This window comes from Echiichthys vipera (assembly GCF_963691815.1).
Source record: "Echiichthys vipera genome assembly, chromosome: 16".
Classification (NCBI taxonomy): domain Eukaryota; kingdom Metazoa; phylum Chordata; class Actinopteri; order Perciformes; family Trachinidae; genus Echiichthys; species Echiichthys vipera.
Genome location: NC_139841.1, coordinates 3,399,995 through 3,418,192, shown reverse-complemented (window position 1 = coordinate 3,418,192; position 18,198 = coordinate 3,399,995). Strand labels below are relative to the sequence as shown.

The following is an 18,198-nucleotide window of genomic DNA, read 5'->3' as shown; positions in this document are numbered from 1 at the left end:
TGTTTTTCGAATCTAATTTCAAGCAATTCTAATACCAACCGAATATGACTGAACCTTCGTTTTGCTGCCTTTAATAATTCTATAACCTCAGCTTTACCACACTTCCCCGCGGCCAATACACTGTATGGTCCGGTCAGGGCGCTCCCGGCAATGGGAGGAGTTACGGCCAAGCAGACGTGGCAACACATGACGTCATCAAAGAGGGTCGGTGGTTTATTCATGACTGTGCTGAGCTAGTCCAGCTAGCAGGTGAGTGGTCATTCACTTCTCCTGTATTCTCAAAAGTTATATGATATATTCATGATAGTTAGCGGTGCTTGTTGCAGGAGAAAGAGATACAAATGCGAACGCGCTGTCTCTGGATAGTTCTGCTCGAGCTGTGTGCGTTTGTGACGGTACACGTGTAACGTTCCAGCTCAGTTGTAAACTGCAGAGCGCTGTGTTAAAGGAAGCTAACGCTGAATTCACTTCAAACTCCCAACATGTTCGTGCTGCTTCGCTTCTGAAGAAAGACACCGTTACACACGCACCGTTTGATCCAAAGTTAAAGTTAGTTTCATGTGAACCGGGAGCGCGATGTGACACGGCACAAGTCTGTTCGTCGTGGTATGGAAGCGCAGAATAGGCTATTTGTGGCATTAGTCATTTTAAGATATAACTACACTGGATTTATAATGCAGATGTCCGTCCATATCCATTCTTCCTCGGATATTCATAACGTCATTCTTTCTAGGACTTCATTAAAATGACGTCACTTTTACCGTTCATGTGTACTGGGCTTTCACAATTGTATGTTTGATAACCAGCATAAACATTATGGATAAATGCAGTACAATAATATTAATTTCAGATATCTTAAAACTGAAAAACCTGTCCACCATACATTTGTAGATTGGTTTCTAGTCATAATTCTTATTGTAGCTGCATACAATTGTATTCTTACTAGTCATAATACTGACAAAAATGTGACATCATTTTTACTGGTTAAGATGTGTTTCTGGATTTACAGACTGACAGTGTGGATATCTGAATTTGAAAGCCCAATACACTTGACTGGCTAAAGGGACATAGTTTGTCCGTGGAAGAATGCAAACTAACAATTATTTTCAATATTGATTTACAGTATATACCAATTATTTTATCGACTGTTTGGTCTATAAAATGTTATAAAATCAAATATGTCCATTTTAGTTCCTCATAGTCCAAGGAGATGTCTTTAAGTGTCTTGTTTTCTCCAGGACCCAAAGATAGACAGTTTAATATGATATGCCATTTTTGCCTGGAAAAAAATCAGTCGACTATCAGAATAGTTATGTTGTTGCAGATTGACTAATCAATTAATCAACTATTCGGTGCAGCTCGAGTTATGGATATCTGATGTGTTCTTTTGTCTAGAAATAATTGAATTACAGATATCTGCAACAGAGTCGGTCGCCTGATATTATCGGTCCATATTGGCCTCTCAAAGACATCAGTATTGGCAAAGATGTGGGCTGATATGAAAATTAATTGTTACAGAGCATATAAAACAATGCTTGGGTGGTTTAGAAATGGTGTAACTGTAAATGTTTGTCCAGCTGTTGACTCATTCTGAACATACAGTACTGATCTTTATTTAGATATCTATTTTATTTTTTATTTATTCTTTATTTTCTCTGTGTTCATTTCTAGAATTGGTTGACAATGTACTGCATTTTAATTATATTATATATAATAATGTTAAATGTTCTTTAATAAAGTTATTTGTTTAGGAAAGCAGAGTATTATATATTCTCATATTTGCACAGTCCACAAAGAAAATGTCTATTTCCATTCCAGCTCAAAAATGAACGATATCGTCTGAACAAACTAGACAGAGACTGTTGTGGCACTAAAACTTTAACTGACGTTGAAGAAACTGTATTTCATCTAAATCAGTCTTATATATGGTCAATAGCTCATAGTCACTTCACCAGGTTATTGGATCGGTGCATCCTCAGTGTGGGCACTGATTAGCTTAACAACAAGAGGAACACATCCTGATTGATCACAACATTTTACTGCAGCTTTATTCTGGGTTGAAGTGCAGCTGTAAGGCTGAGAAGATGATGGAAGAGAGTGGGATTGAGACTACACCTCCTGCCAGCCCTACACCTCCTCTGACTGCTGCCACAGTCAGCGTCACACCAATGACCATGGGTAAGATATAATCTGTCAAATGACCCTGTGTGAGCAGACCACAATGGACACTGCACGCTGTACCCCCACTTCTAGATTTTACCCCCTGGCGTACCAGGACATATCTCGGTGTTCTCAAACTTCTCACAAGCTCCCAGAACCCTGTCCTTTCCTCTCCAAATATGTCTCTCAGCGATTCATGGTAGATTAACTACATTACCCAGGGCGCACTACGTTACACCAACTAGTTTGTTGTCATGGAAGTGGAACATTGCATTAACTCATGAGCCACACTGTTATCAAGTCAGTCTGCTTTAAGTGTGATTCTGAAGTTATTAAGTCAGTCTGCTTTAAGTGTGATTCTGAAGTTATCAAGTCAGTCTGCTTTAAGTTTGATTCTGAAGTTATCAAGTCAGTCTGCTTTAAGTTTGATTCTGAAGTTATCAAGTCAGTCTGCTTTAAGTTTGATTCTATAGTTATCAAGTCAGTCTGCTTTAAGTTTGATTCTGAAGTTATCAAGTCAGTCTGCTTTAAGTTTGATTCTGAAGTTATCAAGTCAGTCTGCTTTAAGTTTGATTCTGAAGTTATCAAGTCAGTCTGCTTTAAGTTTGATTCTGAAGTTATCAAGTCAGTCTGCTTTAAGTGTGATTCTGAAGTTATCAAGTCAGTCTGCTTTAAGTTTGATTCTGAAGTTATCAAGTCAGTCTGCTTTAAGTTTGATTCTGAAGTTATCAAGTCAGACTGCTTTAAGTTTGATTCTGAAGTTATTAAGTCAGTCTGCTAATCTAACCATTCACACTACATTTACACACCCATGCGCAGCAAGGGGAGCAATTCAGGGGTTTAAGAAGCAAATGAAACCACTGCGTCGCTCAGCACTGGTGGGGTGCGTTCATGCTCGGCGCAACGTCTGAACGGAGCCCCTATGAGCCTTGCAGGAACACAAGCGTCAACGATCCACAATCAGGGGCCATAATAAATGAATGCTGCCGTGAAAGTGCAGAATTGGTCGTAGGACAGGACCCACGTGTGATTTAAGAAACATTCGTATCAGACCAATCTCAGCGTATGAATGAGCGGGCCTTGATAAATGCTGCGGCTGAATTTGATCGTCATTAACATGTTACGCCCTTAAATATTCCTGGTTCGGAGGCCTCGCCCACTGAGGTCAAACACGGAGAGAAGGAACGCAGGTTAGAAAATAAACTTTTCCGACACACAGATCGGCATCCTGACATCCGAGATGGAGCAAAATAGAGATGTGCTTTTTGGCAGTCTTAAGAGTGGAATAAAAGGGGCCCATAAAAACGCTGTATGGAAAAGAATAACGGAGGCAGTCAACCCGAAGCGGCGCTCCACTGAGACCCGTGTGCGCTTGTGCGCACTGGTGGAGAGGTGTGCCGTATTCAGCACCCCTGCCGTGAAATGCACCCTCTCGCATTATAGGTGATATTCTGGATCAGAAGGCTGTTGTTTCCACCTAGAGGAGAAGTTTATATACAGGTAACCCACAATGGTCAGAACATTGGTTACTTGAGTTACAATCACAAACTAAGATAATAGCGAACACAAAACAACACCTTTTTGTATATTCTGTGGAAATATACTGCAGCCATAATTACAAAATGAATTAAATGGATCTTTTGAGCAAGTTTAATGTATTTGACTCAGCATTTCCTAAATATAATCCCAGCTTTCTTGCAATTAATAGGTTCAAAAGTGTGTGCTTTTAATCAGTTTACCGGTATTTAAACTACTCCTTTAGGTGGAAACAACAGCCTTCTGATCCAGAATATCACCTATAATGTGAGGGGGTGCATTTCACGGCAGGGGTGCTGAATACGGCACAACATCGGCGCACTTGTTCTGTAGCGGGGTTTGCCAGCGGGGTTATTAGGCATTCTGTTAGAGGATAACCTTTGTCACCAAGCTGTTTAGAAATAGAAAAGAATCGTGTGTGTCCCCCCCCCTGGTCACCTGGCCACCACGTTTAAAAGCGATAGCTGAGCATCACACATCACCTGTACATTTATCGAGTGGTAGTTTTTGCGATTGATGAATGCGTAATCATTCATGGATGGTGCCTTCAGACGCACATGAGTACAATCAATTGCTCCAGCCACAATTTTATTTTTTTATTCGTTTTAAGAATCCGTTTGATCTGTTCTTAATATCTGACTGCTTATGCTTAATGACAGCTGAGGTTTGTTCATTATTTTCAGCCAGATTTTGCTGTGCTGCACCGCAAATACACAGGCTGAAATGTGCGTACACGATCTCAGACCAGACGTGAGATTTGATCGTAGCTCACGCTCACGTCCAAATTGATAAATGCCGAAGTTTGCCAGGAAATGGTCGTACGCACGTTTTTCTGCCGTACGTTTCGTTTGATAAATGAGGGCCCATGTGTTTTGGGTCTTACTTGTGGTATGGTTGAAAGGCCAGCACCAGAGGACCTCAGGGTCTTTGAGGGTCGATAGGGTAAAACTATTGCAAATAATTAAGAAGGCCCGAGACCATTAAGACATTTAAAACTAGTCTCTTCTTCTCCGTTGTTGGTGTATTTCTGTGGCAGCTACAGCGGCATATACAGGCCTGGCATGTGTACTGCAGCGTTTGAGTCAGTTTCACTGGTTTCGTGTGGATGCAGAGATTTCTTGAGGGGAGGCCATGTGGACGGAAAACTTTAAGAACGACGAAGAAAAAAAATTTTGTTTTCGATCGCGTGGACGTACACTGAAACTTCGGATACAGGTCATTGACTGTTGCGCGTGCACTGTTCACCTCTCCATCATCTGCTGCTGTCTGACTATTTATCTGTAACTTTAAAAAGGTTAGAAGCCGCTGCAAAATGACCTGTTGACGCAGATAGTAGGCAGTGAATGGGCTTAAACAGAAGGCCTGAACGGTACATGGATCTATTGACAGAAGACACAGTGAGAAGTGTCTCTGAGATGTAACATGAGTTCTTTGTGTTTCAGGTCTGTCCAGCCCTCTGTCCCTCTCTGGCACCAGCTCTGTCTCCATCGGTTCACCCTCAGTCTCCACAGCTATCCCCTCTGTTCCCTCCCTTCCTGCTTTCAGCAGCCCCCTGGCCGCACACCCTTCCCTGTCCTCTCACTACCCCCCTCCCTCCACACTTGCCTCCCCCTTCACAAGCAGTTCTCCATTTCCTCCTTCCACCTCCCCCTCTTTGCCACATCAGGCCTCCCCACTCGGACCACCTCCTCTTTCGGCTCCTGGCATGTCGGCCCCTCCTGTAGGCCCGCCCATATCCAACTTCTCCATGAGTGCAGGATATGACATCACACGGGGACACGCCGGTCGAACACCACAGACACCATTAATGCCAACGTTCTCCGGTCCGTCTGCTATGCCAGGTAAGCCATGCTTATCTTCTTCTTTAAGGCACACATGAAGCAGGAATACATTGAGCCAGGCATACTCAGAACGCAGCCGCCCACATCGGCCGATACACAAATGCTAATATCGGCCGATAATGTTGGCCAACCGATGTATCCGTTTATCACTAGTGCAGTGTTGGCTGCTACATAGTATGTCTCTTCCTGCCACAATAAAAGAGGTGACCAGTAGAATGTTCTTGTACAAAGTATCATATTGTGATGATCACCACCACCTTCTCCTCTGCTTATATTATATTATTGGATGCATTGTATCCTGTAACTGTGCTCTGGCAACACATTTCAAATGTCATGCCAGTAAAGCCTTCTGAATAGAAATGAATTGAAATTAAATTAATCTGTGCTTTAGCTTATATGGTACAATTGGTCACATGAGTCTAAAAATAAGTAATTAGAAAAATGATAACTTCCAGGTGTAGTGCCAAACCCCATGGTTCAGCAGCCAGCCATGACGGGAGGATTGGATACTGGATCTCCCATCACTTTCCCAGAGGAGCAGGAAGATCCTAGAGGCCCTGGACACACCAACACTGGTGGAGGAGGCATCTGGGGCTTTTTCAAGGTAATATTGCTCTTTTCAAATGTGAAGACATAACACTGAAGCCCCTTTTCAGGAATGATTACCGTTTCTGTCTTTGTGTGTCCCCTCAGGGAGTAGCTGGGAACCCTGTAGTAAAGACAGTCCTGGACAAAACCAAGCACTCTGTGGAGTCTATGATCACCACTCTGGATCCTGGCATGGCTCCATACATCAGTAAGTCTGTGGGAAGTTCTGCAGCTTGAAAAACACCACTCCGTTTTATAGAGGGCTGACCACAATACATGGTCATACACAGAGGCTTACACGGCTCATCTTCAAATCAAATCAAACTTTATTGATAACACACTTTTCATACATATTGGAGGCAACACAAAGTGCTTCACAGAATGAAAACAAAAGAAAATAAAACAAACAATACCAACACCCCCCCATCCACAGACAGAAACAAAGTATTTTTAGAAAATTAAAAATACTCAATTCAACCGAACTAAACAAACACAGACTGAATGAAACATGATGAAGTAAAAGCAGATTTTAGAACAATAAAACAGAAAGTGAGGAAACCCCAGAGGAAAAACTCTGGGCTGTTGTTTAAAAGAAATGTTAAAACATTAAAAGAAAAAGAAAACTTTGTCTGAAAAGGGTAAAATTAACACTAAATAAAATTTAAGAAATATAAAACTACTACAATATCAATAAAAGTGTATAGCCAGTAATTAATATACAAATAATAGTAAATAAATAAGTAAAATCACATTAATAGGTAAAATATCGAAAAAATAAGGAAAAGAAAACTAAAATACATTTAATATATATATATACCGTGTATATATATATATATCTTGTACAGGGAAGACATACACACACAAAGAGAACAGAACCTCTATCCTCCAGACAGCTTCCCCTTTCCAGAGTATGGCTATATCCCACCACCCTTGTGTAATGCGTTACATTCTTCAACATGCTCTCTCGTCATCACTACGTTACCCCAGTATTAACAAAGCTGACTAAACATTCAGATGTACTCTATAAATGTTCATGTATTGTTGCTCTCCAGAGTCTGGCGGGGACGTTGACATTGTGGTGACTTCAGATAAGGAGATGAATGTGGAGGCAGTCAGGGACGCCTTCCAGGAGGTTTTTGGAATGGCCTTGGTCACTGGAGAGGCCGGTCAGTCCAACATCGCCCCACAGCCTGTGGGCTACGCAGCCGGTGTCAAGGTCAGTTCTAGGTTTGTGCTCAGTGGGGGTGGGAAATATATATTGGGGTATATTGATGATGGAAGGGTTGACCGATGATTGGTTTATCCTTCGCTGATATAAATGTCATTTTAATTCACTTACTATCAGAACGAGTTCAAAATAATCTCCAGAATCAGTTTCCCTACTGTGACTTTATATATATATATATATATATATAAAAAAAAGATATATATATACATATATATTTTATATATATTATATATATAATTATATATATAATTATATATGTATATATATATATATATATATATATATATATATATATATTGTGTGTGTGTTTGATGGGGTGGGTACAATCTTAGGTAGTGTCCTCATTTCGGATCCCAGTGTCCTGAGGGTCCTCTTGTGTCCAAAATACATGGGCTGCATGTGCGGCGTGACAAAGCTCCTGTTACATGTCTGCAGCAGAGCCAGTCTAATTGAAGTTGCTACTCTGACCATCTAGTTTTGTACGGCATAGTTTTATGCAACGTCTAGAGTAAATATCCTTTAAGCTAGACTAACGACGAATCAGAAATGTGCAACGATATTTGCCAGCAATCAAAAGTCAGAGACAAGTATTAAGGATATCATCCATGACATTTTCCACCTAGTTAATTGTCTGTTAAGTTCCTATCTATCAAATAGTGAGTTTAAACAATGGTGATTGATCATATGACCCACTAATGAAAACACTTGTTGCCTCTTTGCTGTATTGCAATGTGTGTGTCTGTGGAGACATTCCCTCTCTAAATGCATCAGTCAGCAGCCATTGGTCTGCCCAGGTAGAGCTTGTCACTGTCTGTTATGTCAGACTCACTCTTGGTCTGGGTGTGTGTGTGTGTGTGTGTGTGTGCAGGGGGCTCAGGAGCGCATTGACGGCCTGCGTCGGGCCAGTGTCATCCATGAGAAGCAACCGGTTGTGTCTTTGGAAAACTTCATCGCTGAACTCTTTCCTGACAAGTAAGAAAAAGCCAACTGACAACAGGACACACACACAGTATATACACACTGAGAACCATTTGAACACTTCTTTTTTTATTTTGCACGCCCATCTTTACATCTTATACACTCAATGAAATGATAGGAATAAAGTAACCCGTGTACACTGGAATACAACCCAGTTCAGTAGCTTGCAATAAACAATACCTCTGTGGCCTTTGGAGGCTATAGTTTGTAGTAGTCTCTAGTGTAGTGGACTGAATCATATCACACACTGTTCTGTTTCCTTCCTGATTGCAATTTGTTGCCTTTTAAGGCTGTTGTTGACAAGTTTCCTAACTGCTGGCTCACTCTTAGCAGCTACACTGGCGGTCTTAAACTCTGCTCTCGGTCTGTTGTGCTATTTACAGGTGAATCTATGTAGAATTCCCTATAATGGAGGAATCGGGCAGATCTGTGGCAAATACCTGCTTGGACCTTTCCAGGTCCTTGTCTGGAATCAGATCCCCTGCGATGATGTAGTGAACTTGGGGTCGGCTCGTAACCATAGACTGTATAAAAAATGGACGTAGCATCTCTGTCGAGGTCCGTTCTCTCAACTTTGATCCAATCATCCTCGCCTACGGGAGTCGCCATCTTGTCAGACTTTGACTCCACCTCATTTCCTCTTACCAAAAAAGGGTACTGATGTGTCGTTGGGGGGAGGGAGATACGTTCTTCTGGCTGACGTTTACCCCAGAGGAGAAGTAAGGCAGTTAGCTGTCACCCAAGAGCCTGCGCCCCTAATTATTCATAAACTTTAACCTCCAATAAAATAAAAACTAGCCTGGTCCAAAAGTGTTGTCATGGAGATATGACCTAAACATACAGACTAGAATGTTTTTTTGTACCAGGCCTTAAACAGGTTTAATGATGCTGTGTAAACGGCCTGTTTAACATGGGGGTCAATGAGAAACTGCTCTGTTATGAAACCTGCCCCTAGTGGTCACTCAGAACTGCAGGTTTTGGCACTTCCTGATTGGATTGGATCAACCAGGAAGTCGCTGCTCAACTTCATGTTGAGGACTTCCCCAAGTTGTGGCCCAAGTTGTTGGGTGTGATCTTCGAGAAGCTCAGAGCCATCTGTAGCTTCTACAAACCTAGTTTGAAGCCCTTGTTGACATCAAATCCTCCCCATCCAAGCCCCAGGGAACTACCTGAATGGTGGGTGGGGAGGTGGAGCCCATTTGACAAATTTTTTTACATATATACTGTAAATCATATTTTTACATATAAATCATAATCATAGATTCTACTTGTAAACATAAAACAAAGACAGGTCCCAAAAGACACTGACACAAGCAAACTACATGACAAGTATTTAAATAAAATATGTGAGTAAAAAACAATAATAATAATAATAATAAAAGGTTCTTTCAGAGAGATGTTATATACACGTATACGTACACACGCACATACTTATATGGGGATGTTCCTACTTTTTTCTTCATGAATATATTTTCAAGAGTCTATCCTCTGCATAAATCCTGCTCCCCTTTTTTCTTGATCCCTTAGTATTAAAGTTATTTTTTTCCTGTGCAAAGTTTGTTCTACAGTTGAAAGCCATAATTCTGAAGTTGGTGGCACTAGCTGTTTCCATGTTGTGGTTATTTGCTTTGTGGCTGTAACACACAATATATTATATAACAAGCACATGTCATTTTGTTTTATCTTCCCTTTTGCTGTGTCCAGGTGGTTTGACATCGGCTGTTTGATCCTGGAGGACCCTGGTCATAGCATCCACATTGAGGTCTTCACTCAGGCAACTCCTCTGGCTCTAGATCACGTCCAACAGGTACAAGTCAGCAACTGTAAACAGCACTATACGTTTCTGACAATATGGTTCTTATTGGTGAAAAATCTGAGATTTCCTGAAACAAATTCTGAAGATCTTAGACAAAAGTTAATGAGAATAAGAGTGAAGATGACATTATGCTTCAGTTTTCAACTACTGCAGTTGTCATTGACAGGGACAAAGTTTATTCAATATCACACACTTGAAAGCATCCAGCAGCTCATCCAACTGTTTCTGTCACTGTCCCCTGTGCAGGCTCAGTCCCTGACCCCTTCGGACTATAGCCTGCGTTGGTCAGGTCTGATTGTTACAATTGGTGAGGTCCTGGAGCGCAGCCTGCCCAACATCCACAGAACAGACTGGCATCAAGCCGTGACGGGCATGACACAACGCCAAATGATCCAGAGCGCCGCCAAAGCTCTGGCTGGAATCTACAAAGTGCAGTTGCCCCCCAGGACTGTGTGAGGCTGAACAGTTCCAGTTTCTGTCCCATACTGGGAGGAGACGGAGACATGTTGGAGGAAAAAGTAGCTGATGGGAGAGCATGGTTCCTCGTATCTCCCCATCGGTCCTCCATCCGTCCTCACAGGAAAAGCCAAATGCACATTTCTTTTAAAATGTGGATGGTTGTGCTCACAGATGTTTAGTGACATTCCAGCATGTCAGCAGGGTTTTAATGAAAGGCTATCAGATCTCAAATCAATACTTGCCCACTCTGGCTTTGAAGAAGACTTAACCAATAACTAATCATCTCATCTCTCCTTAAAAGATTCATCGTGTACATTAATATTAACAGCCTTAACATGTGGCAATATTTAGTTCTTGTTTTGTGTATGAATGCTTATGCTTATTGTAGAGACTATTACATGGACTGTGTCCCAGTTGTATTGTGAATATAGTGTACTAGCAGCCCAGTCACCAGAAATAACTTGTTTCCGCAAACCACGGAAACGTTGATATAAAGTGTTTTTGGCAAACTTTAAACTGACTCCAACAAATATCCATCCAATTCAATATTCCATGTTCAGAGCAAGTGCTCTAGAAGTCAGGTGACGTAGTATAACGAGCCTCAAACTCCACTTTTAGAGGAGGTCAGGGTGGATGGTTGGGTCATACATACACCGGACTTTAATCCAGCAGACCACGGTTCATATGTACGTCGTATATTTTTCCTAAACCCAACCTAGTAGTTCTGATGTCTGAACCCAGGCGTGTCACTAGCTCGTGAAAACATCCGGGGCTGTAGCCCAGAAGTCAGAGTCCTTTTCAGACGGGGGTTGGGGGGGGTTTCTCCCTGAGAAATGTTTGAAATTGGGCTGATGAACATGCAGTTGTGAGGTAGTTTGTGAAGGAAAGGAAAGACCAACGGTCATGTGTGACTCTTGTCAGGGCAGATCTACTGAGGAGGTTAATGTTTCTGTTAAGAAAGGTCAGAATGTGACATGAGAACAGCCTCAGAAACACTGACCTGCACCGACCTGATGTCAAGTGGACCGGGCTGATCCACTGCAGTTTGATTCTGAAGTTATCAAGTCAGTCAGCTTTAAGTTTGATTCTGAAGTTATCAAGTCAGTCTGCTTTAAGTTTGATTCTGAAGTTATCAAGTCAGTCTGCTTTAAGTTTGATTCTGAAGTTATCAAGTCAGTCTGCTTTAAGTTTGATTCTGAAGTTATCAAGTCAGTCTGCTTTAAGTTTGATTCTGAAGTTATCAAGTCAGTCTGCTTTAAGTTTGATTCTGAAGTTATCAAGTCAGTCTGCTTTAAGTTTGATTCTGAAGTTATCAAGTCAGTCAGCTTTAAGTTTGATTCTGAAGTTATCACGTCAGAATTTAGCGTTTTTCACTGCTACAATGTTGCATCTGTGGCTGGAGATCCGGGGCTATAGCCCTGGATGCCCAGGTCTAATGCCTGTCTGAACCTGAGTAAATTTTCAGAGTTATGCTTTGAATTCACAGCGTTAATCGTGTTTAAAACTGTAACAGTGGAGCATCAGAATGTGTTGGTACATCATGTGACGAGTATGGAATGAGAACAGGTTCTATAAGTTCACAAACCTTGAGATTCAATAGCAAATCTGGGGTTTGCAGAAAGGTTCAATGCCAACGTTTTAGCCTGGTGACTGGTTTTATACAAGAGGTTATGGTAGAGAAACTTTTTGGAATATCTACTCAAACCTTATTGACTTAAGAGACCCAATCCAGAATGTGGTAGAGCCAGGCAGACCCCAGCAGAGAGAGAACACCAACACTTAAATCCTGAAACCTGAAAAACCCTGGCCTCCACTATTACTGTCACACTGCCAGTTCTACGTTGTACTGAAGTATGCAGAACCAACCGCTCCAAACCTAAACTAGCAGGTAAAAATGTTATTCTAAGGCTCTTATTCTGACTGTATATTTTTGTCTTCTGAGCTGTTGCTTGAGCCATTGATCCTCTATCCACCTTTTTAAAAGAAAAACAACATTTCTTTGTAACTGTAAATAACCCCACCTTTCTGTGTTTGAGAAAAGTGTCCTTCAGCCACGGCCAAATGAACCAGAGGGCCCTGAGGCTAAAATGAGGCTGTGCATTAACTGTATTCCTATGCTTTCTACTTATGCCAAATTTCTGTCATCATTTGCTCTGTTGTTATTTGATTAAACACAAATTAATTTAATATGCAACATTTACAAAAATGAAATCAAATGTATTGTGTATTGTATTAACACTGGGTTTTGACACAGGGCCTCAAGATCAGGTAGTTAAGCAGGACCCACCTTATGGCCTTTTTTTTTTTGCCTCAGTGAGCCTGGGCCTTTGCAGTAGAAGCTTTAAAGCTCAGACTCAGTATGAAGCTTTTATGTTGAAGATGGTTCATAGTTTTGAAGCGTTTGATCCAGTTCAAACGGTGATCTCTACTGGACAAGCTCTGGAATTGCATTTGTATAAAAGAGTCCAAGACTGACGAATGAGTGAGAATATAAGTGGCCTCACAGTAAATGTTCAATGATACTCCTCACCCTGAAGTCCATTTAGAATCAGTGTGTAGTGTGCAGCTAGGACACCGCTTGAATGGCCTTATGGCCCAATGATGTAAATGGACTGGACTTGGACTTTGTACTTATATAGCGCCTTTCTAGTCATCTGACTACTCAAGGCGCTTCACAGTGTCTGTCACATTCACCCATTCACACAGACATTCACACTGATGGCAGTGGACATCTACATACCATCTAATCTGATCTAACCATTCACACCACATTTACACACCCATGCGCAGCACGGGGAGCAATTCAGGGTTCAGTGTCTTGCCCAAGGACACTTCGACATGTGGACCAGGGGGAGATGGGGATCGAACCACCAATCTCTCGAACAGAGGACGACCCACTCTGCCACCAAGCCACAGCCGCCCCTGATGTCATGTTTTAAAACGCAGTAGTTTGAACTATCACAGTATCACTTTCATTCATTCTTGCTTGTTGTTTTGGAAACATATTTGCACATTGTCCTGTGTCTATGCACTCATTCAGTGAAAACACATTTTGAGCATTTGCAGCAGGATGCTAACTGTCACCTGGGATTGGAAAAGAAGGAAATTAATTGGTATTCTGCTCCTTCAGGCATTTGGGACACTGTCAGAAACCGAAGTTACTCCCACGTTAGACTAAACGCTGCCCGTGACTTCGAGTGGAAAAGAACATTCTTCTGTGGACTTGGTGTCCCCTAAATGTGCCTTTTCACACAAATAAATCCCTTTTTTCACGCTGGTTTGTATCAGTGCTACATGTTGGTTCCACATGGACTTGGTACACAGAACAAAAACTTATTAAGGTAATTATTCATGGTTTATGTCGTGGTGTACCAGAGTCCTGAGTATATTACAGTACTACACAGATCTATAATTTCCTAAAATCAACAGAGCTTCTGCCACATTTTCAGTTGCACTCAAAACAAATGCTTTGGCTCAATAAAAACTATTTGCTTCACTCTTTGAGTTATGATGACATTTCAATTGGATTTGAACGTCCTCTCATCACTGAAGTCACTCTGGACCAGTTCTCCTCTGTCCACACCACATGCTCCTCAGCAAAGACAAGTGTAACCTTTTTATTCTTTCTGCTGATGAGAGGTTTGGTCACTGCAGAGTGGGCTTTCAGTCCAAAAAGTCTTTAACAATGATACACTGTGTGCAGAGACAGATCCTTGTCCTGTTCAGAACTGAACTGGAGACCAACTCCAGCTGCAGTGTTGAACTGATTCCCCATTGAGAGTCTTCTCATAATCCTGTCCTCTCGTGCACTTGTTTTACGTGGACGACCAGCCTTTTTGAGGGACTTTTTGTTAATCTGTGTCCTTGTAAAGTTTCAATCTTCTTGAAATCACAGAGTGTGAACGCCCAACCTCACTCTGATGGCTGAGAGGGTCATCCCTTTGGCCTTCATCTGGACAACCTGCTGTCTCAGGGTTTCAGTCTCCTTAGAGCAGCTTCCATCTTACAAAGTAACCAGGAGAGCTGCAGAGAAATAGGGTGTGACCAACAATGAATTCAACTGTCACCAGGTGCTGATTAACACCAATAACTGGGAGGGATCTGAAAGTGTTCTCTAATTTTGATCACTGTTTTTTTTTCACAATATAAAGGTTTTTGTTGAAGTGTCTTGGTTTTAGAAAAACATGTTCATACAGCAGAGGTACAGACCCAGAGGATATTCTATCAAATAATGAACAATAAATCAAGAATAAATCAAGTATTTATACTTTGTTCTCTAATTTTGATCTCCATTGTAGGTCTGGGTGATAATTTTATATAAAAATATAAACTAAGATGCATCACAATAGTAGCCATGATTCAAAATCATTCACGATACAAATATTATACCTAACTCTTTCTGCAGCATTGTAGCCATAAAAGCAACACTGGATGAAATGAGCAGAAAGACAAAAGAAACACTGCCTCTGCTGCTTTTATCCCTCTAACACAACTATCCACACACATAGGGCTGTTACACTCATTCTGGTCAAACAGCAATTTGCCTACTGTAAAATGCTATCCATATGAAGGAAGAAAATAATGTTTGTTTTTTTTCAAAAATGTGTCCATGGTTGAATTTCGATCACACACCGAGCTGACAGTTAGCGGAATAAGCACATATCATGCTTTTCCTCCCCATGATAGATAAGATTTAAACCAATTAAAAACTGTACCGGAAATGCTAGCACGCAGGCAAGGCTCAGCTTCCTTATTCCTGCAACATATGACACGCTTCCCGGTCCTCGGAACCTTCACCAGTGGTTTGGGAGCGAGGAATGATGCAAACTCTGCAACAACCCTAATGCAAACCTCCAGCACATCCTGTCAGGCTGTAGGATCGCGCTCTCCCAGGGACGCTAAAGGAGGCGCCATGACCAGGTCCTGAGGAAGCTAGCAGAGGTGTTGGAGGGCCGTCGAAAGGGCAGCAGAGGGGTACCACCTGCAGAGAACCACAGCTTCATCGACTTTGTCACAGAAGGTGGGGGAGAAGGGACACCAGGCCAAAAGTAACACCTAGGCCGTTCTCCCCTAACCAAGAGTGGAACAGAAGGGTCGACCTCGACGGGCAGCTTCGCTTTCCAGTCGAGATCACTGCTACATCGCTCCCCCCGGACATAGTGGCGTGGTCCTCTAAGGCAAAATCTCTGCTCCTCATTGAGCTTACGTTACCAGCGGAGGAAGGGATCGAGGTCGCCTACGAACGAAAAAAGGCCAAGTACTCAGAGTTGGCTGCTGAGTGCCGGGTGACCTGCTAGAAGACCACCATCTATCCAGTGGAAGTTGGATGCAGATGCTATGTGGAGCAGTCAACAACACGCCTTCTGAGGGACACAGGAGTGACAGGAGGGAGCCCGAAGAAGGCAACCAAGGAGCTGGCAGAGGAGGCTGAGAAAGGAAGCTTTTGGCTCTGGTTAAGGAGGAAGGACATGAGGAGGAACGAACAAGTAACCCCAACAACAGCCGCAGGGGGGAACACCTATCAGCTGCAGGGGGTTGCAGGTAGATGTCCCTGTCACTGCTCCACCACCAGAAGACGTTCCAGGATCAAAGAAGTGAAACGTTGGTGATTGGTGGTTCCTGGCTGATTACCCTGCAGCTGACCCCTGGGATGTGCGACCGGCAGCAGTGCATAGCAGATGATTCCATCTCCCTGTTATCTCTACCAGCCAGACTGTGTAGTCTACTTAAAATAATGAAATGATCTATGGTGTCAAAGGCAGTGCTCTAAGTGAGTAAAACTAAAACAGAAAGTTTATTCGTATCATTTTGACACCTTAAATTCACAATCTTGACAAGTGCAGTCTCAGCACTCTGGTTAAAGTGAAAACCAGATTGATATTTTTCAGGGATACTTTTGGAGTTAATAAAATCATTTAAATGATTAAAGACAAGCTTCTCTTTCCTTAAAAATGGCAGTTTGGATACTGGTCAGTAGCTGATCTGACGCATCCTGATTATTTTGCTTCGGAATTGGCTTAAATATAGCGGTCTTAAAAGTGGTGGGAAAACCCCCAGCTGAAGCTAATAATTAACAATCAGAATCAGAAATACTGACCACAGGCAGGAAAGATTTCCTGTGGTGCATCTTGGTGCGAGGAGTCTCCTGCTAAGGTGCTCCTCTGCTGGGCCAGTGTGTCGTAGAGAGGGTGGGAGACATTGTCCAGGATAGACCAGAGCCTGGACAGCATCCTCCTCTCTGCCACGGTCATCAGGGTGTCCAGCTCCTCCCCCACGACATCACCGGCCCTCCTGATCAGTTTGATCTGTTGGTGTCTGTGACCTTTAGCCCACTGCCCCAGCATGTGACAGCCAAGAAGATCGCACTGGCCACAATAGACCCATAAAACATCCTCAGCATCGTCCGGCAGATGTTAAAGGACCTCAGCCTCCTCAGGAAGAAGAGTCGACTTCGGCCCTTTTTTGTAGAAAGCCTCTGCGTTTCTAGTCCAGATTATTACTTATTATTGAAGTACACCCCCAGGTGTCAGGGGTCACAGGTGTTTTCACCCTCCTCAGATCCACTACGAGCTCCTTTGTTTTAGTCACGTTGAGCTGCAGATGATTCAGCTCACTCCAAGTGACAAAGTTGCCCACAACAGTCCTGTATTCACTTTCATCCTCCTTTCCAATGAAGCCAGCTATTGCTGAGTCAGCAGAACTCAGGACTGGCAGGACTCAATGTAATAGTTGAAGTCTGAGGTGAAGAGGGTAAGGAGAAAGGGAGATAGGACAGTCCCCTGTGGGGCCCCAGTGTTGCTGACCACCCTGTCAGACACACAGTTCTGTAGGCGTACATACTGTGGTCTGCCCATCAGGGGATCTACAATCCAGGACACGATGGGGGCCTCCACCTGCATCGCAGCCATCTTCTGACCTAGTAGAGCCGGACGGATGGTGTTGAATGCCCTGGAGAAGTCAAAGAACATGACTCTCTCTTGTCCAGATGACTGTAGACTCTGTTGTCAATAAAAGTGGTAAAAACTGTCTTAAAAAATGACCGTAGTTGTGTTTTTTTAAATGTAAAAAAACCATCTGAAGCAAGATGAATGGTGTTTGGACTCGCCTTGAGAGGAAGAGAGCATCGGAGATGGAACTTCTGCTAACGAGACAAGCCAAACAACTGGCCACACTGCCATGACAGACCTGTATGAAAATGAGAAAATTATCTCTTTAAAAAGATAAAAACACAAAACAAAATAACAATCAAATGACATGAATGATAAACATGAACAAAAACGCAATGAACACATTCTCAAACAACACAAATGAAATCTTACATGTTTGAAATGGAAAGGAGCCGGAGGAAGTATACACTTACTTATTCCTGCCCCTTCTCTGCTACTCATCAATTCATTTTTAAAGTCGATCATATACACTACTGTGCAAAGTGCGAGGTGTGGAAAAAATGCTGTAAACTAAGAATGCTTTCAAAAATGGAAGTGTTAATAGTTTATTTTCATCGATTATCAACATGCAGTGACTGAACAGGGGTCTGTTTCACAAAGCAGGTTAAAAAAACTCTGAGTCTAACCCTGAACTCTGAGTTGATC

General features: G+C 42.4%; 1 protein-coding gene across 1 annotated transcript; it reads left to right on the top strand.

Moving 5' to 3' along the window:
* Positions 1 to 200: 200 nt before the first annotated feature.
* On the top strand, positions 201 to 12,859 carry prrc1 (proline-rich coiled-coil 1). The gene is made up of 9 exons (XM_083929231.1): positions 201 to 249; positions 2,046 to 2,178; positions 5,139 to 5,537; positions 5,993 to 6,141; positions 6,231 to 6,333; positions 7,178 to 7,341; positions 8,222 to 8,325; positions 10,036 to 10,138; positions 10,394 to 12,859. Exons 2-9 carry the CDS (start codon positions 2,085 to 2,087, stop codon positions 10,601 to 10,603), a joined length of 1,326 nt encoding a protein of 441 aa, XP_083785357.1. The 5' UTR covers positions 201 to 249; positions 2,046 to 2,084; the 3' UTR covers positions 10,604 to 12,859.
* Positions 12,860 to 18,198: the final 5,339 nt, after the last annotated feature.